At 43.4% G+C, this 26026-nt stretch overlaps 1 protein-coding gene across 2 annotated transcripts in view; it reads left to right on the top strand.

Moving 5' to 3' along the window:
- ELOVL5 (ELOVL fatty acid elongase 5) overlaps positions 1 to 24513 on the top strand; it is an 80174-nt gene extending 55661 nt beyond the window's left edge. For both annotated transcript variants that reach the window (XM_090282594.1, XM_090282595.1), the window contains exons 4-8: positions 16676 to 16753; positions 17768 to 17939; positions 19596 to 19720; positions 21167 to 21301; positions 22647 to 24513. In XM_090282594.1, coding sequence (XP_090138720.1) covers positions 16676 to 16753; positions 17768 to 17939; positions 19596 to 19720; positions 21167 to 21301; positions 22647 to 22790 — 654 coding nt within the window. In that variant the 3' untranslated portion in view covers positions 22791 to 24513. The remainder of the gene's footprint in view (positions 1 to 16675; positions 16754 to 17767; positions 17940 to 19595; positions 19721 to 21166; positions 21302 to 22646) is intronic.
- Positions 24514 to 26026: the final 1513 nt, after the last annotated feature.

Here is a 26026-nt window from a genome sequence, read left to right as displayed (position 1 = left end):
TTTGTTTGTTTTGTTTTGTTTTGTTTTAACTATCTACATGTCTTTCCCCTTGTTCCCAAGCTCCAGATTGGGAATCCCCACCTACCCAATGTGAAATTGAGGCCTTCCCGAATTATGCAGCATATACTGAGTCTGGACTCAAGTTTCCCTTGGCCCACCCAGCAAGCTGTCTGAGCCACTTCAGACTCCTTTGTGTTGACATATCAACCATGGGGTTCCCACTTAGTAGCTGCTCTGTCCTTATGTGGAATCATTTTGGTGTGTCTGTCCTCTCCTCTTAACCTCTGGCCTCACCACTCTAAGCAAAGAGGATCTAAGTGCTTGATTGTTACAGTCCAAGAGGGACCATCCCTGTTGATCAGCCTGCTCCCGTGCATTTGATGCTGGGACTCATCAGTAGCTGCTGGGGGCAGTATTGCACAGCCCACATGGCTTTGAACTGAGATAACTACCACTAACATTTCCTCAGGAGGAAACACTGAGCTTTCTTAGCCTCTCCATTATGCCCAGCTCTACTCAGCTCCCCCCACCCCCCTCCACACCAGGCTCTTTCATCTTTGGTCCCTACGCCTTTAAAATTCCCTCCTCTTTCTGACCTAAGCCCACCTCAGTGTGATAACCTCCATTTCATTTTTGAGGACTTGACTCAAGGATCAGTTCCTCTGTGAAGTTGTGAGAGGCCTCAGCTACAGAGCAGTGGTTTTCCAGTGTGGTTTGCTTCCCCATTCCCAAGGATCGTGACCCCTTCCTTTCCATTATAGTGCTCTGGTGGATGTGCCCTCTAGCATCCACTCACACAGGGTGACTGTTGTTAGAGTGTTTCTTCCACATCTTTTTCTCCCCTTTGTTGTATGGTCCACCAAATGTGTCCTGAGCATTAGGCTAGAAAAAAGCAAATGCCAGAGCGATAGCTTTACTTTATTTAACAAAGACAAATCACAGATTGCAAACAAGATTATTTACTGAGTATTTGTGTATGTTTATTACCTTGCAGTTAGAACTGTATGTTGTGAGTAGTGTGAGAGAATTCTCTCACACACATTCAGAACATTTAAAATGTAGTGTTAAAACGATTGACAGCTAACTGGATAACTGGATCTGGCTGGATAGATCTAAAACTTATTCTTTCCTTCCCTTTGCAATTTTCATATTAAATTATAATTTATAACTACTATAAAATATGGAAAATAAAATTACATAAATGATATCTATGTACCCAACAAATATTGACATTTTCTTATTGGTTTGAATTTGTTGTCTATAAAAGAAAATATTACAAAATGCATTTAAAATACAGCTCCTTGGATATGACTTTCTTCTAAAGTTTATATATTTCTTCCCTGGATATATTTCAATGCTTTTATAATATTACATATGTATGTATATATGACAATACACAGTATATTCTGAGACAGTTTTTTAAATTTTGTATAAATGGTATACTGTTTATACTCTCTTCAAATAACTTTTTTCAGTTGATATTATATGAGGTCTGTCCAGAAAGTATCCAGCCATGTGATATGAAATATACATTTACTGAAGAAGATACAAGACACATTGTACATAGGACAATGACACCTCAGTCCCCTTCAAAGTAGGCACCTTGGGACCTCACACAGTTTTCCCTGTAGCCATCAACTGCCCCGTTATATTTTCTTGAATCTCACTGACAGTCTGAAATCTCTTCCCTTTCAAAGGCGATTTTAGTTTTAGGAAAAGCCAGAAGTCACATGGTGCCAAACCTGGACTGTAGTGGGGCTGAGTCACCTGGGTAGTCTGATGTTTCACCAAAGAACTCTGCATGAAATATAATGTGTAAGCAGGCGCATTGTTTGATGAAGCTGCCTGTCACCAATTGCCCATAGCCACAGCCTTCTGAATCAAAATAGTTTCCACTAAGGAATGTTCGAGTTTAATGCAAAATTTGATTCAGATTCATTACTTAGTCATTTTGAATGCAGCAGCCACACAGTACACACGCTCACTCAGTGGCATCTACCGCCCCCACTGACTAGTACAGTGAAGTCGTCATTGTTCACACATGCACATTCCAGTCCATTCTCCTTGGCTGCCAGGTTACACCAATGTCATGCAAACTTCTCATTGTTAACAATGGCTGGACTTCTTCTAGACCTCATATTTTGAGAGGAATTCATGTTGAATCTTAAGGATTTAACATATTAAGTTTAACTTCTCTGTTATTTTAGTGTTAGAATTTCTTATATCATTTTTTCTGGGTTTTTTATTTTATTTTATTCTTTGGTTGGATATATATGTTGAATGTCCATGGACATGTCTCCTTGTGCAAATGTGATTGTATCTTGTTTTGTTTTTTACCCGATATACATATAGGAGTTTAATAACTGGATCTGACAGTGTCTTGCCTTTTAGTGGGAAAATTTAATCATTTTTCATTTAGAATATTAATTACTTACTTGGAATAATTTTTATCTTTTTGAGTGTGTGTATATGTTTCCTGTGTCCTTTTTTTTTCCTGCTTTCTGTTGACTTTTTCATTTCACTGATTTAAAAGTTATTCATTCTAATTCTTTTAGTTACCCATAAGTTTATAATATGCATTCTTGACTTAATAGTTTCTGAAGTGATTACTTGTGTTTTCCTGAATAATACAAGGACAGTAGAAGATTTCACCTCTGGTTCCCCATCCTCCATGTTATTGTGAGCAGGTGATTTAGTTTTGCCTCTTCCTAAGGTCATAAACTATCATCTTTATCACAATCAATGCTTACTGGTTTTTTTTTCTCTCTCTTTATTGATCTGTGAAATCCATTCTTTCCTTTAAGGTTCAGTTTCCTTCTGAAGTAGTTCTTTTCTCTGAAGATAAAACTCTGTTTAAGTCTCTAACATTTTATTTGTCTTTATGCTTGAATGGTATTTTAGCAGGGTGTAGAATTCTACATTAACAGTTATTTTTTTCTCAGTAGCTTGAAGATTTATTCTAGAGAAGTATACTGCAGTCTCATTGTTTATTTGTAGGTAATCTTTTTCTTTCCAGGTATTTTTTAATTGCATTTAAAAATAAAATAGTGTGCCTAGTCACTCATTTTTATTTATCTCATTCAGGGCTTGTGTGCCTGAAATCTGAGAATTTATATGTTTTATTAATTTGGGAAAGTACTTAGCTTCATCTCCTTGACTGTGGCCTTTCTTCCTCCATCTCCATTGCCTCTTAGAGCTCCTGTCAGGCGTATGTTGGACATTCTCAGATTCCACATAACCTCTGTTTGGTGTTTTATTGCAGTTTTATATTTCTCTTCTGCATTTTTCTAATTCATTTATACTTTGAGTTGTCTAATGGGCTGTTTCATCCATTTTATTTATGTTTAGTTCCAATGGCTCTTTTATTTCTAAAAGTTCGCTGCTCATTCTTCTTTCATTCTATAACATGAAAGATTGTTTTTTTCTCCATGATATAGATATATGACACTGATCTCCAAACTTAACCATTTACTATATTGCTTTTTAAAATACTTTTTTGAAGATTTTATTTATTTTTAGAGAGAGGGGAAGGGAGGGAGAGAAACATTAATGTGTGGTTGTCTCTCGCATGCCCCCAGCTGGGGACCTGACCTACAACCCAGGCATGTGCCCTGACTGGGAATCACCTTGCGACCCTTTGGTTTGTAGGCTGATGCACAATCCACTGAGCCATACCAGCCAGGGCTAAAAATATTCTTTAAAAAGTTTTCTTTCAGCTACATATAGGAGGTCATGCCTCCGGGAATAAATATTAAATCTACATTAAATTTCTATACCTTAAAAAAAAAAAACAACAAAAAAAAAAAAACAGTTTGTTAGGAATCCTGTTAAGCATCCCAAACTACTGTCACTGGGTCATCTCAGGTAAAAAAAAAGATTTTAAAAGGACTTGAATGTGAGCTAACTTCCTCTTTTCAATAGAATTTTTTGAGGAAAACCCTTACCTTATAGATAAGCATCGTGATGTTGGAGGGGGGTTTTGGTGTGATTTATGTAGCATTTATGTGTTTGTACCAATAATGGGGGAGTTGGTTCTGCTTTTGTTCAGTTTGCTGTGCTGCCAGAACCAGATGTCAGTATTTTTGAAACTTCTTTTGAAGATTTCTGGGTGTGCATTATTGAAAAGATGAAAGAAACGGAGCATTGATGGGATGGGTGTTCTGCTAGTGTTTTCTAACCTCTGTAATGGTGAGGTGGGTGTTGCTGTATCTCCCCAGGCACCTGACAGGCAGTTCCTCCCAGCGCTCTGGCTTTGAATGTCCTTGATAGGACCACAGAGCAGTCGCTTTGGAAACATTATATTCTAAACTGTCTTGTTTTTCTTTCCCTTCAGGCTTTCCTAAAAATAGGTATATTATTGTGGGAAAATGAGATTTGGAAAAACACTTAAAAGATCTTGCAGTTGATTATTGAGTTTTATAAAAATATATATATATTTGCCAAAATACATTGGAAAAGTTATTTACTATTCTGCTTTTTCCCATTTGAGGGAGGTACAGAAAAGTTGAAACATCTGCTGTAATTGATACTCCTAAGCCCTAACCATTGCCTAAAATTCTTCTCACTTTTAATTTCCTTACTGCTGAAACTCCTTGCTCAGAAAGAAACATCTCAGGGAGTAGCAGCACTCCGCTTTTGCTTGACCCCCGGTTTATCTGGTGCTGCCCTGTGGCAGTGCTGTACAGCGGGGCAGATGGAGAGAAGGATGTGGCCCAGTCAGCCTTCTCCTCACCCACCCCCCACATACACCCAGGGAAAGGGGAAGGAATTCTTTTCCAGTAGAGAGGCAGCTATGGGGTTGGTCCAAAGCCCAGCCTGATTCCTCTAAACTGACCCTGCAAACCTTTGGTAACATAGCTTTGCAGCTGGTGTAATAAGGAGCACATCACTCTACAGATCCTCAGCTAAAGCAGACTTGAGCTGCAAAGCCAGAGTCAGTAGGCAGGCTAGAGATCTCTCTAAATGATGCAAGGGATGCTCTGGCTGGGGATTCTGCACGCAGGAGGACCAATACTACCTCAGACCTAGTCATGGGCCTTCGAGCATTGGAAGCAGAAGACACTAGCATTTGGCTAGAATCATAGTGAAGATTTATATAGTGCCTGCTTTATGCCACTGTTTTATGTACTAGGCTAGCTCATTTAATGTTCATCACACTATTATTGTCCCTTTCCTCAGAGAGAAAGCGCTAGGGTGGACCTGGGATCCTAGTCTTCTCTCCAAACCATTGGGCAACATTGCCTCAAAATGCTAAGTCTCAGCTTGAGGTTTTTCTCTCCCTAGCTACTAACACCCTCATGAAATGTAAAATGAATGCTTCTTACCAGATCTGTGGCAGCAATCTACCTGAAATCACCTCTCAGGATGCCTGAAAAGAGAAAACGACTGCTAGCATTAAAAGGCAGAGCCTAGAGATCAGGGAGAAATGCCAGACATACCTATTTCAGGCTGGGCTGAGGACAAGCTGTTTCTTCGTGCTTTGTTCTAAAGAATTCTCTAGTGTACAGAGCCGCTCCTTATGACTGAACCAGGAGTATTCCATTCAGCTATAACCTGGTGGTGTTCCTGGTCATAAGAGGGGGTGGGGGATGGGACACTTTTGGAGGTCATGGGTGTAAAATTATCTTAATGAGCATCCTTATGCTCTGGACATGAAAGATTTGAAATTCAAAACCACATGCTTTGACCTGACCGTCTTCCATAATGGCACTGCCGAGATTGGCCAGCTAAACCCTGGAGGGAATAGGTACATTTAATTTTGGAGTAGCTGATAGTTAATTTTAAACCAAGCATCTGCTGAAGATAAGGATGGAGCTAAAGATCTACTTTTCCACAGAATTCTTCATGGGTAGAGTATTCCCACTGTGCTCTCATTAAGGATTCAAAAACAGACAAAGAAGGTCAAGGGAGCTAGGAACTGCTGTTTGAAATTATAATTTTACTGAGAGTGGGTATTCCTGAGTGCTAGTCCCAGTCGTGCCTCCAAGAAACTGTATGACTTCAGGCCACCCATATCACTTCTTGTCTGTTTCCCTATTGAAAACATGAGCTTCTGCCAGGTCAAACAGTATACACTTGGATCCAGGTTCACATAGAAACAAAGTTGTGAAAATGTCAACCCCACACACACTTCTGGTGGTGTTGCTTAGAAATGTCTGTGTAGGGGGTTATAACTACACAGCTCACTAAGCCCTTACCACTAAAGGGATTATCTTGTTTGTTACTCTGATATGTTGGGATGTTGGGGTACATGACTGATAAGGGTCGCCCAGGATGACATTTTTCCTCTATTTTTTAAGTGTTTTAAATGACGTTGATCCTTGAGCTGCTTTGGTAGCATTCCAGAAAGTACCATAGAAACGGATATCATACTAAAGGCTATACCTCATTTGTGGTCAAGTGTGGTGGTAGATGAGACAAGTCAACTGTCAGCATTAGAAATGACTCACTCCATGAACTGCGTCATCCCAGACCCAGCAGTGACACTCGCCTAACTTTTGTTTAAGTGAGAAGGTGCATGAAAACACCTTTGGTTATTGAATTTATCTCATAAGGAGAGAAGAAAGCTTCTCACTTGGCTTTAATTATAGCTCTTCACATGCTTCTGGACTGATTAGTTTGCTTTATTCCAAGGAAGGAAAAAACACATATGGTTTACAGTGACACTGTTTGTATCGTGATTACTGGAAAAAGCCAGGTAGGGTAAATAACGCTCCCTCGAGGTAGTCAGTGATGTTCAGGGAACTGGGCAGGGAGTGGGAAGCTGTTCATTGTGGCCTGCTTGTTCATCTAAATACAGCCCTGTGCTCTTTTGAGCTGGTTGCCAGAAGCCCTTCCTTGCAGTGCCTCACCTTTGTCCAGGCATCTGGGCCCTCGTCCCCTGCCATGAATTTGTAGGGACTGGCCAGAGCAGCTCTTGGAAAGAAGACAGGCCTAAGCCCTGGAGGAAAAGAGCGACTGAGGTGTCTTTGACTAGAGGACTGCCTCCCCGTGGGCCTTGAGGGAAAGCCAGGCCATGGGCTGGGACAGCCTCTGGGGTCTGTTCCTCACCAAAGGGTTTTAAAACACGAAATACTATGGCTTTTCTCTGACGGGAATGGAGGGGCGGGACTCTGATACTGGCCCACTTTATGGAGTATTGCTCTGAGACTCTTAGATGTATACACATGAACTCAGGTGCTGGTCCTCGTGTGTTAAATTCTATCCCTTCTGAAGCCAAGGACATTTAAGACTTGAACTTTCCATATCACCAGTATATTTCACAAGGACTGGTTTTCATCTTGTGAATAGAATTCAGATGAATGTCAATCATCACATTCAAGCCTCATTAAAATACTTCTTGTTTTTCAATTCCTCCATTTACAAAGCAGAAACAAACCCTTTTTTCCTGCAAATAAAATATGAGGCCTAGATTTGGGGGACAAAAACAGCACCTTGACTTCTTTGTCATTAGTTCAGGAAATATTTGTTCAGCATCTCTGTGTACAAGTGCCCCTGCTGGATTCTGTGGATGCAGGAACCACCATCACCACCTCTAAGAGCTTGCAAAGGAGCTTCAAACAGACCATTAACAAAGGGCTTTAAGCGGAGCACATGAGCAAATAAGTATGAGACATGGAGGAAGTATGAGCTTGGAGGAAGGAGAATGGACTTCCGGCTAGGAGTGCTCAAGAGAGCTAGCATGAAGAAAATAGAAGTTTAACAGAACTTTGAAGGGTAGATAGGATTTTAAGAGCTGGAGATGGGGGTACATGGTTGCAGAGAGCATTCCAGTTGAAAAGAATAAAGGAATGGTCATTGCTTACATTTATTGTGCTTATCCTGCATTCTGGGTTCGATAAGAGAAGCATTACTTTATCTCCTTAACTTCAGAGGCAGGAATATTATTTTTATCCTGTTTGAAGAGGTGAAGAAACCGAGACCTAAAGAAATTAAAATTCCTTGCCCTAGATCACCGAGCTAAAGGTAGTTTGGAAGCTAGGACTTAACCTCGTTCTGCCTAGCACCCAGACCTGCGCTCTCCCCGTTGGTCACCGTGCGCTGGCGAAGGAAAAACGGGCTTGGAGAACGCAAGTGGGTCCGGTGTGCTATTGGCAGGGGAGGAAAGATCGGCTTGGAGGAGCATTGTTGAAGGACGTGGGTATCAGAATACTGTGCGTAGGACTTAGGCTTTCATTCCGAAGTCCATGATGGGTCACTGGGGGTTTTACTTACAGAATTCTATGGTTTGAGAGGCAGTAGGGCCTCCGTACAGGTGCTGAGTGGCAGCAGCCATCGATTGGGAGTGCTGCAGTGGAACCTGGCGGAGCTCCTGCAGGAGCCTCTCAAGTAGCTGTGTGGCGGGCTCAGGGCAGTGGCGCAGCCCTGAATGAGAAGCATCTGGTTTTGTGCTTTATGCTCAGTGTTGGGGAAGTTCACCACCCAAGACCTAGGTTTGAGTTTTTTAGGCTCCAAAGTCAAGTGTTTTAGACAGATTTGTTTTGTTTTGTCTTGTCATTTATGGGGGAAAGGCAAATGGAAATTTTAGGTCAATTAACTTAAAGAGCTGAGGCAATTCCATCTGGATTCCCTCTGAAAGACATTTTAAAAAGAAAGAAGGCATGTGTCAGAGAGTGCCTTTTGCTAGAGTTAACAGATCCCTTGATCTGTGCCCACCTTTGAGATTGGGGAGTCTAAGGAATTATAAAATTTGTCATCTTCTTTCCCAGAGAGGTCTCTGGCTTTACCCCACCTCCGCCAAGGTAGACTGGTGAACACAGTCATCTTGTACTTCTGCTCACACACACACATCAGCCATTCACTATAGAATTGGCAAAAGAAAACTAACCCAGGGTGTCTTCAGACACCATAAACCAAAATAGGAGCTGGAAAACAATGATGGTAGGTCTTAGAATTTTAGATGCATAAGATGATAAAATTGAAAACAAACACAAGAATAATCATGTTAGAAAATTTTTCAGTTTGCTAAGTATGGCTATTTTTTTTTTTTATTTTTTTAAGTATATTTTATTGGTTATGTTACAGTAGTTCCAATTTTTTCCTGCTTTTCTCCCCTCTGCCCAGTATCCCGCTTCCCTCCAGCAATCCCACCCCCCTTAGTTCATATCCATGGGTTGTGCATATAAGTTCTTTGGCTTCATCCTTCCCTATATTATTCTTAACTTCCCCCTGTCTATTTTGTACCAACTGATTATGCTTCTTAGTCCCTGCACCATTTCCCCATTTCTGCCCGCCCCCCCAGCTGATAACCCTCCAAATCTCCAAATGATCCCCATACCTATGATTCTGTTCCTATTCTGGTTTGCTTAGTTGGATTGTTTATATTTTTTAGATACAGTTGTTGATAGTTGTGAGTTTATCATTTTAGAGTTCGTAGTTTTGATCTTTTTCTTAAGTCCCTTTGACATTTCATGTAATAATGGCTTGGTGATGGTGAACTCCTTTAGCTTCACCTTGTCTGGGAAGCACTTTATCTGCCCTTCCATTCCAAATGATAGCTTTGCTGGATAGAGTAATCCTGGTTGCAGGTTGCCTTTCATCACATTGAATACTGCTTGCCAGTCCCATCCTGCAAAGTGTCCTCTGAGAAATCAGCTGACAGTCCTGTAGGCACCCCCCTGTGGGCAACTCTCCGCCTCTCTCTTGCTGCCCCCAGGACTCTGTCTTTATCTTTCACCTTTGGCATCTCAATCATGATGCATCCTGGTGTGAGTCCCTCTGAGTCCAGCTTGCCCGGGACACTCCATGCTTCCTGGACCTGTATGTCCATCTCCTTCGCAAAATTTGGGAAGTTTTTCTAATTTTATTCAATTCTTGCTTCCTCATTCTGCATTGGTTGACTGTTTTTTTTCCTTATGTTCCAAATCATTGATTTGAACCCCAGTTTCCTTCCCTTCACCATTGGTTTTGTGTGGATTTTCCTTCGTTTCACTTAGCATAGCCTTCACTTCTTCTCTTATGTGTTTGCTGTACTCAAGCATATCTGTCAACCCTGTGGGCATCTTTATCACCAGTGTTTTGAATTCTGTGTCTGTTAGGTTGTCTATCTCCTCATTTGTTAGGTTGTCTATCTCCTCATTTGTTAGGTTGGCTATCTCCTCGTCACTTAGTTCTCCCACTGGAACATTGATCCGTTCCCCCTTTTGGGCTATACTTCTTTGTCTCCTCAACTTGATAGGCTCCTGTGTTTGTTTGCCTCCACATCCCGGGTAGAGCTGTCGCTCCTGTTACGGTGTAGGGGGCGGAGCCTTAGTACAGAGCGACCTGTTTCACCACGTTGTGGTACTGTATGTGGGGGAGGGGACCGAGAGGGAACAATGCCGCCTGCCCAGCACACGCCCCTTTTCCAGGCACTTCTCCCACTTCCGCACGGGACTGGCACCCGTATAGCTGCTACCGTGGCCGTCGTTCCCAGAGTGGGTGGGTCTGGGGACGTTCTAGGACCGTGGGGGCCCTTCAAACAAGCAGACTCTGTTGAGAGACCGGCAGTTTCTGCCTCTACCCCAACCCCCACTGATTTTCACAGTCAGAAGCAGTGAGGCTTGATTTCCCCGGTGCTGGGACCCTGAGTTGTGAGGTCTGGTGAGGAGCTGGGAATGCTCCCCAGGTGTCCCTCCTGACTTTTTAAAACATGTGACTGCACTTTTTGCCGGCCTGCCGCTACCGCTTCTGGCACCACCGCACCGCATCCTCTCCGCCCCAGCTCTGCCCCTCCTACCTTTATATCTTTGTTTGCTGGATTTCCGTGCAGTTTGATTTTCTGGAACTTCTGGTTGTTTCTAGTTTTGAGGTAGTTTGTGTTCCTTCGTAGTTGTGGAGGGAGATGCAGCATGTCTGTCTACGCCTCCATCTTGGCCAGAAATCCAGAAGGTCGGTATGGCTATTTTAAATTGTACAAATTTATATTTATGAAATGTTGCTGTGTTGTCCTTATTCTCATTAGTGGTAGTCCTGTGAAAATTTCATCAAGAACCAGCAGTTCCTATTCTGTACCATCCAGCTGCAGAAGATAATTTATCAGTTCCCTCACGGGGGGGGGGGAGGGGGGGGTAGAAGGAAGCACAATGAAGAACATTGTACAAGACAGCACTTCTTCCTCTCCACCTCAGGTCTCCTGGGGACCCACAGGCCAGTGGCCCCCACCCCCAACTGCACTTTGTTTTTTTGTTGTTGTTGTTGTTGTTTTTTACTTTAAATAATTTTTTATTTTTTAATTAGAATTGACATACAATATTAGTTTCAGTTGTGCAACCCAGTGATTAGATATTATATAACTTACTAAGTGATTATCCTGATAAATCCTGTATCCATCTGACATCAAACATACATAGTTATTACAATATTATTGGCTGTACTTTACATCCCTGTGACTATTCTGTAACTACCAACTTGTACTTCTTAATGTCTTCACCTTTTTTACCCAGCCCTCCTACACCCGCCCCTTTGGTAACCATCATAATGTTGTCTATATCTATGCGTTTGTTTCTGTTCTGCTTGTTGTTTATTTTGTTTTTTAGATTCAATTGTTGATAGATATGTATGTATTGCCTTTTATGATTCATATTTTTGATCATTTTTTCCCTTTGATTCTTCTTTTTAAAGAAAATATTTCATGTAATACCTTGTTTGGTAGTGATGAACTTCTTAAGCTTTTTCTTGTCTGGGAAGCTCTTTATATGTCCTTTGATTCTAATGATAACTTTTCTGGGTAGAATAATCTCGGTTGTGGGTCCTTGCTTTTTATCACTTCGAGTATTCCTTGCCAGTCCCTTCTGGCCTGTAGAGTTTCTGTTGAGAAATCGGCTGACAATCTCATGGGAACTAATTGTAGGTAACACTCTGCTTTTCTCTTGCTGTTTTAAAGATTCTCATTGTCTTTAACCTTTTGCATTTTAATTATGATATGATGTGTTTTGGTGTGGGTCTCTTTGGGTTCATTTTGTTTGGCATTCTCTGTGATTTCTGGACTTGTATGTCTATTTCCTTCACTAGGTTAGGGAAGTTTTCTATCATCGTTTTTGCACAGAGGTTGTCAATTCCTTGTAATTTCTCTTCTTCTGGCAGCCCCATGATATAAATGTTGGTATAAGTTGTCCCAGAGTCTCCTTACACTGTCCTCAATTTTTTTTAATTCTTTTTTATTTTTTGCTGATTGGGTATTTTCTGCTTCCTTATCTTCCCAATCTGATTCGATCCTCGGCTTCATCTGCTTCACTGTTGATTCCCTGTAATGTATTCTTCATTTCTGACTTGTTTTTCCTTTTTTATGTTTCCTACTTCTCCTAAGGTCATTGAGCACTCCTTATAAGCAGTTTTTGCAACTCTGCATCTGGTAAATCGTTTGCCTCGATTTTGTTTAGTTTTTCTGGAATTTTGTTCTGTCCTTTCATTTGAGACGTGTTTCTTTGTCTCCTCATTTTGGCTGCCTCCCTGTGTTTGTTTCTGTGTATTAGGTAGAGCTGCTCCATCTTCTGGACTTGGGAGAGTGGCCTTACGTAGAAGGTGTCCTATGAGATCCAGTGGCACAGCCTCCCATTGACCCAAGCTGGGCACCCCCACTGCGCCTTACCAATCTGGGTTGTATACACCCTGTGTTGTAGTTGAGCCTTGATTGCTGTTGGCACATCAATAGGAGGGATTTACTCCCAGCCAGTTGGCTGCAAGGACTGGTTGTGGCCACCATGGAGGGTCAGATGTGCAAGGGCCCACCCCATGGAGCAGGACCTATTTCAGTGGGGCTCTGGTGCCTGCTGAGTCAGCTCCTGAGTGTTTAGCTTGTGGAGGTGGTTGGGTTGCTTCTTGGACATGGTCTGTAGCTGTCCACTGGGTACACTGGCTCAGGGGCCTCTGGGAAATAAGAGGCCAAGGTCATCTGCTGCCTGTGTTCTACCTAGGGCCACCTGGCATGAGCTATAAAACGATCTTCAGGTGGCTGTTACTTGTGCTGGGCTTAGAGGTGCCCAGTAGAGGCCAAGCTGTGAACCAAGGTTGGCTGCCACTAGTGCCAGTCCTGGGTCTGCTTAGCAAGTAGTATGGCGCACACTGAAGCCAGATGGTGCTTGTTTGAAAGACTGTAGCCAAGTCTGAAGCATGAGCCAGGACAGGCTGTTCACATGGAAAAGTCATTGGAAACAGTTTGGATGATCCCAAAAGTTGAATGGGGAGGGGTCTCAGGGAATCACTAGCATGGGGTGAGCAGTGTGAGCTAGGTTGATGGAGTTTCAGATATGGGGGGGCCAGCCTCCTGGCTCTGTAGCAGGAGTGCTCAGCAGAGGAACAAGGACCTCTGCCAGCACTTCTGTCTGGAAGAAAGTTATCTCTCCAACTCTCACCCTGATGCCAAAGGCTTCAGTTCCTCCCCATATGTCCCTGATGCCTTTTGAGCTGCTGTCCCTGTGCAAAAGCTCCAAGAGAGTGAGTCCAAGTAAGGCCATGTGCAAACCTTTAAAGAGGAACTCTCTGGGACTCTAGAAGCCCTCTGTCTCCCTCAGCCACAATCCCTGCTGGTTTTATAGCCAGAAGTCATGGGGACATCTCTTCCTGGCACTGGAACCCCAGGCTGAGGGACCTGGTGTGGGGCTGGGACCCCTCATTCCTCAATAGGGAACCTCTACAGCCAAGGTATCCTCCCAGTTTTTATCTGCCACATGTGGGTGTGGCACCAATTTATTCTCCAACTTCACCCCTCCTGGCAGTCTCAGTGTGGCTTCTCTTATATCCTTACTTGTAGGACTTCCCCCACCTGCACTTCAGACTTAGGCTTTTTAATCTTGATTCCTTGAACTTCTTATAGGTCTGCACATGGTATACTTGTCTGGCCATAACTTCAGAGAGTTGTGTAAGATGAAAAAGATAATTACCTTCTAATAAATTGTATTTGGGGTTCTGGTCTTTCGAAAATAAGATCAGGAAGTCTCAACAGAGACATTGAAGAAAATTGGAACAGAACCTTTAGAGATATTTAGTCCAGCCTCATCTTGAATCCTAACCTGAGGATATGTTTATTGATTTTAGAGGGGGGGGGGTGAGGGAGAGAGAAAGAGAAACAAACATCGATTGGTTTCCTCCTGTACACGCCTCAACCGGGAATTGAACCTGCAACCTAGGTATGTGCCCTAACCGGAAGTCGAACCCACAGCCTTTTGGTGTATGGGATGATGCTCCAACCACCTGGCCAGGGCCCAACCTCATCTTTTACAGTAAGAACAGGTCCTGAGCTGGCCCAGATGGAGAAGGTTGCCTACCTAGCCTTAGCACTCAGCTTCTGCTTCCTAATCCCAGGTGCTTTTCATCACAGACTAATGTCTCCCATCAGTGTACCTGTACTCTAAACTCTCTGGGCTGATCTTTGGCCTTGGGAACTGTGTTAACTCTTAATGCCTTTTTATGTATAGAAGATGACAAAGCAGACAGAAACAACAAAAAGGAAGTTAATAGAACAGTCATATTCTAAGCAAAGTATTCAGTGGCTACACCCACTGCCAGGATATTTATGTCTGAGGTCAGACTGGGTGGAGATTTAACAGTGTCTCTATCCTTGTAATCCTTTGTTCCCTGGGGGAGTCTGTGCTGCTAACATCTCTGTTCAAGGTCAGGGACATGGGGGAGGCTCTGGAGTCCTGTGTTCTCAGTTACATCTTTCTCAAGGCACTGGTGGGTGAATCATTTCTTATTTGAAGGTAAGGAGTTTGAAACCAGTGGCTATCACTCCTAATTTCACATCAGAATTACCTTGAGAGCTTTGTAAAAGGCTCCTCAAAATTCTGATTTAATGGTCTAAGGGAGGCCAGGCGTTAGCAATTTTTACACGCTCCCCAGCCGATCCTGTTATGCAGCTAGAATGGGAACCACAGCTTTCAGCTAGTGGTTCTCAAACTTTGCATCAAATCACCTGGAAAGCAACCAGTCTGTTATCACACCACTGGGCTTCACACCCAGAAATTTCTGATTCAGTTTGTGTAGGGTGGGGCTCACGATTTCCTATATCTAACAAATTCCTGGGTGATGGTCGTGCTACTGGATTGGGATCACACTTTGTAAATCACAGTGTTAGATTCTCAAAGGGTCTGTGATCCAGGACTCAGAGACCCTGCCTGGATGATCCACCCCCAGAGTTTTCATTCTGAAGGTCTGGGGTGGGCTCAAGAATTTGCGTGTCTTATAAGTTCCCATGTGATGCTAATGTATCTGGACCAGAGGACATACTTGGAGAACCAGGGCCCATCCTTGGATTGGGTATCAGAATGAGATCAGGCACAAGGCAGGCTGCCTCCAGTTTCTCCCCCTCTGGTGGGAATTGGCCACCAGAGGGTCCATCGTCAGGAAAACTCAAGGTTGTCCTAGGCTTCAGGAGGAGGCAGTGAGCTGCAGTTCACATGGATAAAAAAATAGCATCTTGAAGGTGTTTGACTAGAACATAGATAGTGGACATGCACAGGGTGGTCAAGTCAAACCTTCCCTCTGGATGCTTAGAATCTGAGTCTGTGAGTCTCATCTAACTAACCGAGGAGTCCTTCCTCCTTGTGTGCACATGAGGAAACTGAGGCCCCCACAGGGAGCTGCTAGTACTGCAGGTCCATAACTTAGAGCTTGCCCCCCATTACGGCGCCCTTTCTGTGACACCCTAGTGCCTGCTCTGCTGCAGGTATATTCTGAGGAATGGGTGCAGTTTCCTCCGTCTGCAGAGGTCTAATTCATGGATCCAGGGGATGGCACAGCAACAAAAAACAGTGAAGATGATGAGGCTGGACTAAATTATACTGAGGTTTATAGCAGTGGTTCTGAGTGTGGGCACTTGTGAAAAACAGAAATTCTAGAACCCCACCCGAGGCAGCTCTCTCCTGAATCAGAAATACCTGTCAGCCATCTGTGATTTAATATGTGCCTGAGGTGAGTCTGGTGCTCTACTCAAGTTTGAGAAGCTGTGGCTGAGGGAAGGCCTCCTGGTGAGCTAGTGACAGAGAAGCATCTCTGAAAACTGCAGCCTGGAGTGACTGACCCTGGGTCCATCCCTCGTGAAACTGAGGCTCAGATCATTTCAACCTAAATTTTATTCACACTCCCCTATCTTTTTTTTTTTTTTTTTTTTTTCTTAGAGCAAACTTGCCTCAGCCAGCCTATTGGGGGAAAGACCCAAAATTCTAAATTCAGGATCAATTCTGAAAAACTGACAGGCAGTCTTATTCAAATTTCATACGAGCTTTAATGGGAGAAACTTACAAACATGGGCAAAGCGGCTGCACTCCCATGCCAGGAAAAATCCACAGCCCTCCCAAGACAGGGTCTCTCTTAATAGGCGCTGAATAGTGAAACCATGTGGTGGTTAGTCACTCAGACCACGAGAAAGAACAATGCGTTCCTGAGTTAACATATAACGTCAGGCAGGTATCACCCTCTATACATTCATTAGACTCCTTTCTGGGGGCAGCATTCCATTTTCTGGGTAGTCAGCCAGGCCTGAGGCTGCAGAGTTTACAGTCACAGAGGGTTAAACAGAGTCAAATGTTTCCCAGACACCTTTGCCGCTGGAACCATGTTGTATCTAAAGTGAGTTCCCCGACATAGTCCAAAGGTCAATTGTCAGTGATTCTGAAACTAATGAACTTTCATTGCTTAGGGTGTTATATAGTCCTGATAACTATCGGTAATTGGCTTTTTCCCTTTTTCTTTTTTTCAGTTAGTGACAGGAGTATGGGAAGGCAAATACAGCTTCTTCTGTCAGGGCACACGCAGCGCGGGAGAAGCAGATATGAAGGTACTGTCTCTCTTATTTTAAATAAAGAAATTGCACAAAAGACAAGATGACTTACAACCTCGCTGTTCAGGACATTCCTGTTGACATTTTAAAAACAATCTTAAAAAGTAGTATGTACACATAATACGAAATTTAAACAAGAAAAGGTATAAAATGAAAACTAAAGTTTTCTTTGCAAAGTAAGTCCTAGCAACAGTTTCCAGGGGGACAGAATGCATGCCTTTACTGGTATTTATGCATTGCTTATGTAAACGGCATCATAAGAATAACGTCTTAAATGCTTCATTCGTTCCTCTAAGGGTCCTCAGAGGGGTGGGCTTTAGAACCTGACTTGCACTCCTGAGTGTTTTGGTCTTGACATGAAAGGCTGGTGCAAGCTCAGCCTGGGCGGGTACTTCCTTAGACACCTATGGGACATAGCAGTTGGGCAGGGACCTGACACTGAAAGTTCCAGCTCCTTTTCTTCTTTGCCCCGTGGCCTGTCACCTGCCCCTGCCAGCCCCTGAAATCAGAAGTGCCTTTCAGGAGGCTTTTCTGTACTGATGGCCCTCCAGGGTTTTGAACTTTGAGCCTCCTGCTTTGTCCATCTTGAAGGATGTCAGTGGTCCTTTTAAAACCTTCCCTGTTGGCATTGCAAACACCCTTCCTTGACCTCCAATCATGCTCTTCAGTTAAAAGTACTTGCACAGCGACCAGCACTCCCGACTGCTGAAGGACTTCAGGGCAGGGGTCCCCACCCCTGGGCTGCAGGCTGGTGTCGGTCCATGGCCTGGTAGGAGCCAGGCCATGAGCAAAGCTCGCCCGAGCTCCGAGCTCTATCTTCTGTACCATGTCCCCCGTACCCCCGCCACGACTTCCACGAAACTAGTCCCTGGTGCCAAAAAGATTGGGGACCACTGCTTGAGAGGCCAGCAGGGCGCTCGGGCTTCTTCACATTAACATGGGATTCTGGGGTGTTAGTGAATGTGTCAGGGGTGATATTCCAGAGAAACGCTGATGCCTCCTTCCTCTTAGATTATCCGTGTCCTCTGGTGGTACTACTTCTCCAAACTTATAGAATTTATGGACACCTTCTTCTTCATCCTGCGTAAGAACAACTACCAGATCACAGTCCTGCACGTCTACCACCACGCCTCCATGCTGAACATCTGGTGGTTTGTGATGAACTGGGTCCCCTGCGGCCACTGTAAGTCTCATGTTGGGGAGGTGGGAACAGGTGTGAGCAAAGAGACTGAACTGAAACTAAAGCTTTTAGAAAAGGTGCCATTTCTGTGCATTTCTAGGTCAAGCATTGAACTTTTTGTCCAGGATGCTTCTAATGATAGTTTCTGTGTCCTGTGCACTCCATAAGCTGACAAAACCTTTTTCTAGTTCAGCAAACGTCCTGTGCTGATTTTGGCAAGATGAGAGAGATAATAGATTCCGAGCCTGGGGCATATTAAGGAATAAGAGCAATGTTCTCTATCAGTTTGGAAGATGTTTTACAGGGGCAGGCCAGGAAGATGGAATCTCACATTGAGGAGCACCAGAGAACAAGGCTAATTACAAAATACAGCTTTAGCTAAGCCTTGCATCGGGGAATCCACACATATTCTAATATTATGACCCTCACATTCCATGAAACATATTTAGCAGAATGTGGCTGGCTTTGGAAGTTTATGATCTGAACTCCCTTACAGTTGTCAGAGATTAGTAAATTGTCACCTTCAGGTTCAGCTTGGGAGTTCACAGAAATGTCTGTTCAAAATTCCTATCATCCATCACAAATTTGAGAACCTTTGAGTCTATTCTCATATTTTTCCCCTGTAGAACAGCACTGCCTTTAATTAACTCGGCCCACCAAGACTTACACATAAAATTTTAGCACTGGAAAAGACTTTCCAAATACAGCTCCTTTAAGAGAGGTGCAGGTCAGGACAGTAGGCCCCTCTCTGGTTTTTTTTTCTTACCATCACACGTCATGGCTGTGAACTTACAGAAACAGCACCTCCTTACATTTGAAGAGTGCTTTAAATTTTCAAAGAACTTGCACGATGACCAATTTTAATCCCGCCCATGAGAAACAAACAGAAAGGACGTGACCTGTCCAAGGTCACACAGCCAGTTATTGTCATAGCCAGAGGTACAGACTCATTCCCTGATCCCAGCCTTGTTCACCTCTGACTGCACATGGAAAAGCCAGATAGCTTTGTTTGGTTGTCTGCTGTTGGGATGAGGACAGAGTAAAAGAAGGACTAACTCGTGGTCCTATTGAAAATTAAAAATCATGTGATAAAAGGCAGGCCTTTCATTTCCAAGGAACTGGACTCTGACCTGCATTAGCAATAGAAATGTATGTCCTCAGTACTGCAGTCCCAGGGAGTAATTAGGAGGTGACTTCAGAAGCCTCTTCAAACCTCAGCCAATGTGCAGAGACAGCCAGCTCTGAACATAGTGCCCATCCATCACTGTCTCCCCCACGCCTTCAGTGCAGCAGTCTGAGGCCCTGGGCTTGTAAAGAAAAGCAGCTGCCTCTGAGAGTGGGTGAGGCTCGCGTGGCCATGCCTGTAGCTGTCAGAGGGAATGGGTGCTTTCCTGGCTCCTGTGTTACATGCCCACCTGGAAGCTACCGCTGGCCTGGGCGTAAAGCACGCTGACGGCTGCCCGTCTGAGTGGAAACTAGATTCCGATTACACATCCATGTAGCACTTCCTGCAGCGTTTGCCAGCCCCTGTTCAAAGTCATCCGACTTTCAGATTTTAAAAGAATCTTGGATTTTATTCATTTATGTATTTATTTATTTTACCTATTATGTACAGAACACTGATGCATCCTCCTCTCCAAATCCTCTCTGTTCCTGCAGCTTATTTTGGTGCCACACTTAACAGCTTCATCCACGTCCTCATGTACTCGTACTATGGTCTGTCTTCTGTCCCTTCCATGCGTCCGTACCTCTGGTGGAAGAAGTACATCACTCAGGGGCAGCTGGTGAGTGACTTGGCCCCTTTTGCCAGTACTTGCTTCTTGGGGTACACAGAGCTCTTCCTGAGGGTGCTCTTGCTGCCTTCCTGGATTTATTGTTGTTTAATAGCATCTACAACATGTCTTTCCCACCCTTTCTCATTTGATCCAATTAAAACTCCTTGAAGTGGGCAGAGCAGGGAATTTTAATTTTAATCAATGGAGAAATGTGCCTGTGGGCATACAGCTAGTTGAGTTCTAGAATGAGGACTAGAATCTAATTTTCTGACATCAAATTCAGTCCTTTGTTCTCAGCTTGTGCACAAAGCACATGTGTATATGTGTGTGTGTCTGTGTGTCTTCTAATTATAATCCAAAATCTAAAGCGAAAACTGTTTATCTGTGTTCCTAGTCACTTCAGAGGGGCATAAGTACAAAGCGTTTGTAGCTTAGTAGGCAGCGAGGATATTTGCTGAGGCGGGTGCCGGTGACCTCTGCAGCCCTTGTGTGACGGAGCACCTGTTGGCACGAGTGATACCCCTGTGCTTCCCATGAAGCCCCTGCCCATGGTTTATGGTGCCAGAGCCACCAGCACTGTTCGCACTTGGTGGTTGTTTCTCACTGTCATTTTCTTAAGCTCGCTCTAGTTGTCAGTGTATTACAGATCCCTACTACTCTCTTCTGGTGAGTTTTTCCACCAACTCATAATTAATACCATTACTACTGATAATAAATGCTAACATTCGTTGAGTTCACTATGTCCGGCACTTGTGCTAAGTAAGCAGTTTTACGTGATTTCATGTTGCTATCCCCGTTTTGCAGAGGAGGACACTGAAGCAATAGGCCAAAACTAGCTGATGGGGGGGCTTAGACATTAACACTGAGCCCTGGCCTTGCCTTATTAACACAGTTTTCTAAAGAAACCAAGCTGATTCAGATCCTTCCACATCAACTATGATTTTTCAATACTTAAAAATTAACAATCTGGAAAAATAAATCGAAGAAGATCTGAGGAACTGTATTAAAGGGGCGCGGCATTAGGAAGGTTGAGAACCACTGGCATAATGATTTGATAATATGTGTATGTCATAAAATGATTACCACAGTAAATTTAGTGACCGCAATCATCACCTCACATAGTTGTTGTTTTTTTTCTTTTCCTTGCAATGAGAACTTTAAGATCTACTCTAAGCAACTTTCAAATATACAAGACAGTGTTGTTAACTATTCCCTGAATTTCAGGAAAGGTAGTTTAAGTAGCTTGGAAGGGAGAAAGAATGTATATAAGACAAATACAAAAAAGATATATGGTTTGGGATAAATGTAGCGCATGCTTCATGTTGGCAGTACCTACAGAGAGGTTAATAAGTGTAATTCACAGGTGGGGGTGAGGGGCAGAGAGCCTGGTCTGGCACGGCCCCTTGTCCACGGTTGTTGTCGCGCGGCTCAGCTGTGTGCCCTCTCTCCCACCAGCTTCAGTTTGTGCTGACAATCTTGCAGACCAGCTGCGGGGTCATCTGGCCATGTTCCTTCCCTCTTGGTTGGTTATACTTCCAAATTGGATACATGATTTCTCTGATTGTTCTCTTCACAAACTTCTACATTCAGGTAAGTCTTAGTCTTCTGTGGCAGTTGGGATGTGGGGCTTTATTCGCAGAATTCCTCACCTGTTCGTTGAAGGGGGGCTATGCAGAGGGGCCGTGCAGAGGCCCCGCTGCATGCCGGGCATTGGGCACTTATATAGTTGTGGTGGCAGGGCAGCCCCTGCCTTTGGGAGGAAGGGTCACTGCTAACGCAGAAGACACTAAGCCTATCCCAGGCCTCCTGAGTTCTAGATTTTGGTCAAGGGAGGCTTGAGGTTTATGTGGAAAAGCAAAGTTGTTCAGCAGGTTCCAGTATTGTTTCCCTTAAGGCCTGCAGCAGACACACACGTGACAGTTGATTTTCGATCAGAAGTCTCACAGCCCCGCTGCTCTGAACTTCATGGCTAAATTAAATGTCTGAAGAAATTTCCATCACAATCTGTCAGCTATAGATAGAAATCTGCCCTTTTGTCCCAGTTTTCTTGCACATCCACTTCTCGAGTTTGGAAGCTCAGCTCATTTCCAAGTGCATGATGTAATGCAGGGTTTTGCTCAGAGAAGGGTGCATTTAGGGCAGACGCTCGCCAGTGGAGCCTGCCACTTTGCAGCCACTGCTGATTCCCCTGCCCCTGTCAGCCCTGGATGACGTGTGTTCCTGCTCCCGTGGGAGTGTCTGGTTCCAGGGCAGGCACAGGAGGTCAGGAGCAAGGACAGAGGCCACTGATGCAGAGGCAGGAAAGCCTGGTCGTGTCTAACAGCCACCTGAAGGCCCAGCCACGTTTCTTCCTCCCTATGCCCACCTCTAGCTTTATTCACACATACCTGGGCATGGCGTCTTTGAGTTGAGTTCTTATACTGCTGGGCTAATAGTTTATGCTATACTTGGGGACATTCACCAGCTACAAGGGACTTTAAAGGATAAGACCCACGGAGGTGCAGTAATGCTTACCTAACTGCTTATAGCAGCGTAGCACCTTGTACAGAAGGGCCAGAATAGCTGCTGACATAATGAGCACATCTTGAGACAAGGAATGTGAGTTCCAGGAGAGGTGCTACAGAGAGACATTAATTGGGCCACATAACCCCTGTCCTCTGTCATCTAGAGACTGAAAGGGCACAACAAAGTGTATATTGAATTTTCTATTTAATTTTTAAAATAGTTTTATATTACAGCCTATGGCTTGGTGAATTGACTTCAGACTTAAGTCTCAGAAAGCAGAAGAGTAGTTAAGCCAGTGGCCAAAAACAAAGTTGCCCCGCTGCAGAAGCCCCTCCTGGCCAGCACTGGGCCCTGAGAGGAGACTTAGGCGAGGGGTAGTGACACGGCCCCGTCCAGGTCCCGCGCTGCTATCCACCCTTGTGTGTTTCAGACTTATAACAAGAAGGGGGCCTCCCGGAGGAAAGAACACCTGAAAGACCACCAGAACGGGTCCGTGGCTGCTGTGAATGGACACACCAACAGCTTTTCATCCCTGGAAAACAATGTGAAGTCCAGGAAGCAACGGAAGGATTGAGGTTGAAGAAAGGCAAACCGCCAAACCACGTCACCTGGTTGTAAGCACAATATGGTTGTGCCGATGCTCGTTAACAGCTGCTGTAACTAGTCCGGCCTACACTAGTGTGACTCACGTAGGACCTTTCTCATCAGCTCAAAACCCCTAAAACATGTACACAGATTAGACAAGTAGGCATAAGATTTTTAACATTTCTGGGCTCTCACCGACCCCTGCGCTGTGCTGCGGAGGGAGTGTTATTGTAGTATATACAACACTGCTGTTGCCTTATTAGTTATAACATGATAGGTGCTGAATTGTGATTCACAATATAAAAACACTGTAATCCAAACTTTTTTTTTACTGTAGTTCATGCATGTGATTGTAAATTTATACAATGTTACAGTAGAGAAACACACATGCCTTAAAATTTAAAAAGCAGGGCCCAAAGCTTATTAGTTTAAATTAGGGTATGTTTGAAGTTTGTATTTGTTTTCAATAGTTCTGATTAGAAAAATCAAAAGACCGTGATTCATGAAATTAGCGTGTGACACATAATTTCAGGTGACTTGTACATGTGAAATCAGAAACGGCACCTTCAGTTTTGTAATATTGGCTTTAAATCAGGCAGGCTCCAGTCTAGTGGAACAAACAGTCAGTTTAACTTTTTAACAGATCTTATTTTTTTATTTTGAGCGCCACTATTAATAATGTAAAAAGGGCGATGGGGGGGGCTCTAAAGCAGTCTTGGTGAAACTTAAATATATATTCTTTATCTTCAAGATTTGGGGAAGTGTGTGGGATGAGTAGGCCATTTTTAATTTCTGAAGTGCTGGGAGTTTTTATATGGGCAACAAAGCCCATTTTGCTTTCCACTTGTGAGAGAGGAGATACACTTTTCAAGAGGGTGGATTGATTATTTACTATCTGACAGAGTCCCATAGATGAGCAGTGGTTGCCAGGGTCCAAATGTGGATTGATTTCTGTATTGCTATCTGTTTTGACACAGACTTCCTTTTAAAATGTGCCTAGCTTACCAAAATTAATAAAGGGGGAAAAAGGACCTTCCTTTAAAAAAAAAAAAATGTAAGGTAAAATTAAACAGATAGCTACAGCATAAGAGAACTGGGAAACTGGATAGAAATCATTTGTGTAATGTAAATCTAATAGCACCTGTACTTTCTTCTGCTTAGAATATAAAAATTTGTTTAGAATAGCTTGTTTAAAAATAATAGACTACTTACAAAATCATGTCTCGCACCTGTGAGGCAGTGGCCAAACAGATAAGGACTATATTGTGTGTGTCTTTTTAAAGTGTCAGAATTTAGTCTCTAAATACTTTCTCCACTGGGGGAAAAAATATTCGTTGAACCACTCATGACACAGCTTAGAAAGTCATTGACAATGTAGAAAACTAATTGTTGGTTTGATATTTATGTAAATATCATGCTTTAATTTTGCACATTCATATTATAAGGAGCCAGTTGGTTCTCTTTTTAGTCTTGTGGGTTTTCTGTTTGGAAGGAATCACAGCATCTGTTTACATTTACCTTATCAAATCTAGAATGTGTATATTTGTAAATGTATGTCTTCCTAGGTACTAGTTTGCAAAAGTCTTCCCATATTTCAATACAGAAACTATAACATTCAGTAGTGTGCTGTCAAAGTGTGCTTTAGCTCATCTGGATATACCCACACTGTTAAGTAATGTCCAAAACATTAATCATTAAAACATTTTTGATTACCTGTGCTTGCATTTTACATTGTTTCTGTGCTGCAAGTTATGAAAAATCCATTATCTTCACCTTCTAGGAACTCACCAAATAGGTGTAAATAATTAAGTTTGAAAAGTTATGCTGTTGCTCAGCTCACATGAGGAGGGATCTCTACACAGTAAGGCGTGGTGGCGGTCTTACCCCAGTGCTTCCCTCTCTGCCTTTGTCCAGTCCCTCCTTTCTCCCTCCTCTCCCTGCTCCCTTTGGCCACACTTTAGGCTGTTAGTTATTTTCCTAAGTCTAGACCAGAGGTTCACACATTTTTAATGTAAAGAGCCAGATAATAAAACACCTAGTTTGCCGACCCTCTAATCTAAAGTAATGAGAGCCCACCTTGGTCCCAAAGCTCTGGCACTTTCTTTGCCAAAGACTATTTCCTGTCCCAGATCCTGTCCCCTCCCAGCCTCACCCCAACCCCCATTGTGGACTTTTGGGTCTACCCATGTCCACAGAGAGAGTGACAACATGAACGCCCCACTCCCTTCCAGGTACTGCATACCACACGGCCCCAGTGGAGGCTCAACCCTGGCTTTTGATGCCTTTTAGTTTGTCCATATCACCTTTAAATGTCCTCGGAACTGCATTTAGTACAAAGGACTATTGGAGTTTGGTAGTGATGATTAATCATATCCTGTCTTTCCCTTCTTTAAGTCCAACACAAATTGAAAAACCAGGACATAGAAGTCAAACTAAAGGAAATCAAAATAGTTCATCTCTTACTGAGAAGATTGGTGAAGTTAAGATCACAATAGGGTTCCCTGAATACCTAGGCCAATAACCCTATTTACATAAGCAAACCAGGGCTAGTACTAGACACAGTGACGGCCTGTGGCCTGCCTCTGTTCTGATGCTGGTTTTGTAATGAGCTGGTAATTAAAATATTTTTAATATCTGCCCTGATGACCTTCCCATGCCAAGAAAGTGTACCCAGTGACATCGCCCAGTCTTGGCGATTAGGCGCAGCCCTCCTTCCCTCAGAGAAGTGAGTGGGTAGGAGGGCAGAGCAAGGCGGGATGTGTGTCCACAATTCCTTGTCCTGTGTGGAACTGAGAGGGCAAGTTTGTGTGTGTCCATGGAAAAGGGGTGTTCCCACTTCCCCCATTGCTCAGCCTTGCCATTCATGTGAGAAGCAGGATTCAAGGCCACATTGCCTGGTGCGAATCCTACCTGGATGACCTTGAGAATAACGAAGTACCTACATTATATAGTTGTTATGGGTATTAAACAGATAAAAGATATAAAAACCCTTAGAACCACGACTAGCACAGAGCCAACTATTGAAGTGGTAGCTGTTACCTTCAAGATTGTGTTGCACTCAAGTCATCTCTGAACTATCAGCTATTGTTTACTGTCATTTCATTGGCTGGCTACTCTAATAGTCCTATCAGAAGCGGAAGGAAGTCAGTTTGGTATGACACTTTCTTTGTCAGGAGTTGGAAAGAAACCAGCAGTTGCTAGGAGTCAAAATGTTCACCATCTAAT

Source organism: Furipterus horrens, unplaced genomic scaffold (genome assembly GCF_987537825.1).
Source record: "Furipterus horrens unplaced genomic scaffold, mFurHor1.1.pri manual_scaffold_6, whole genome shotgun sequence".
Lineage (NCBI taxonomy): Eukaryota > Metazoa > Chordata > Mammalia > Chiroptera > Furipteridae > Furipterus > Furipterus horrens.
Note: the sequence above shows the minus strand (reverse complement) of the source record. Positions and strands in the feature narration are given on the sequence as shown.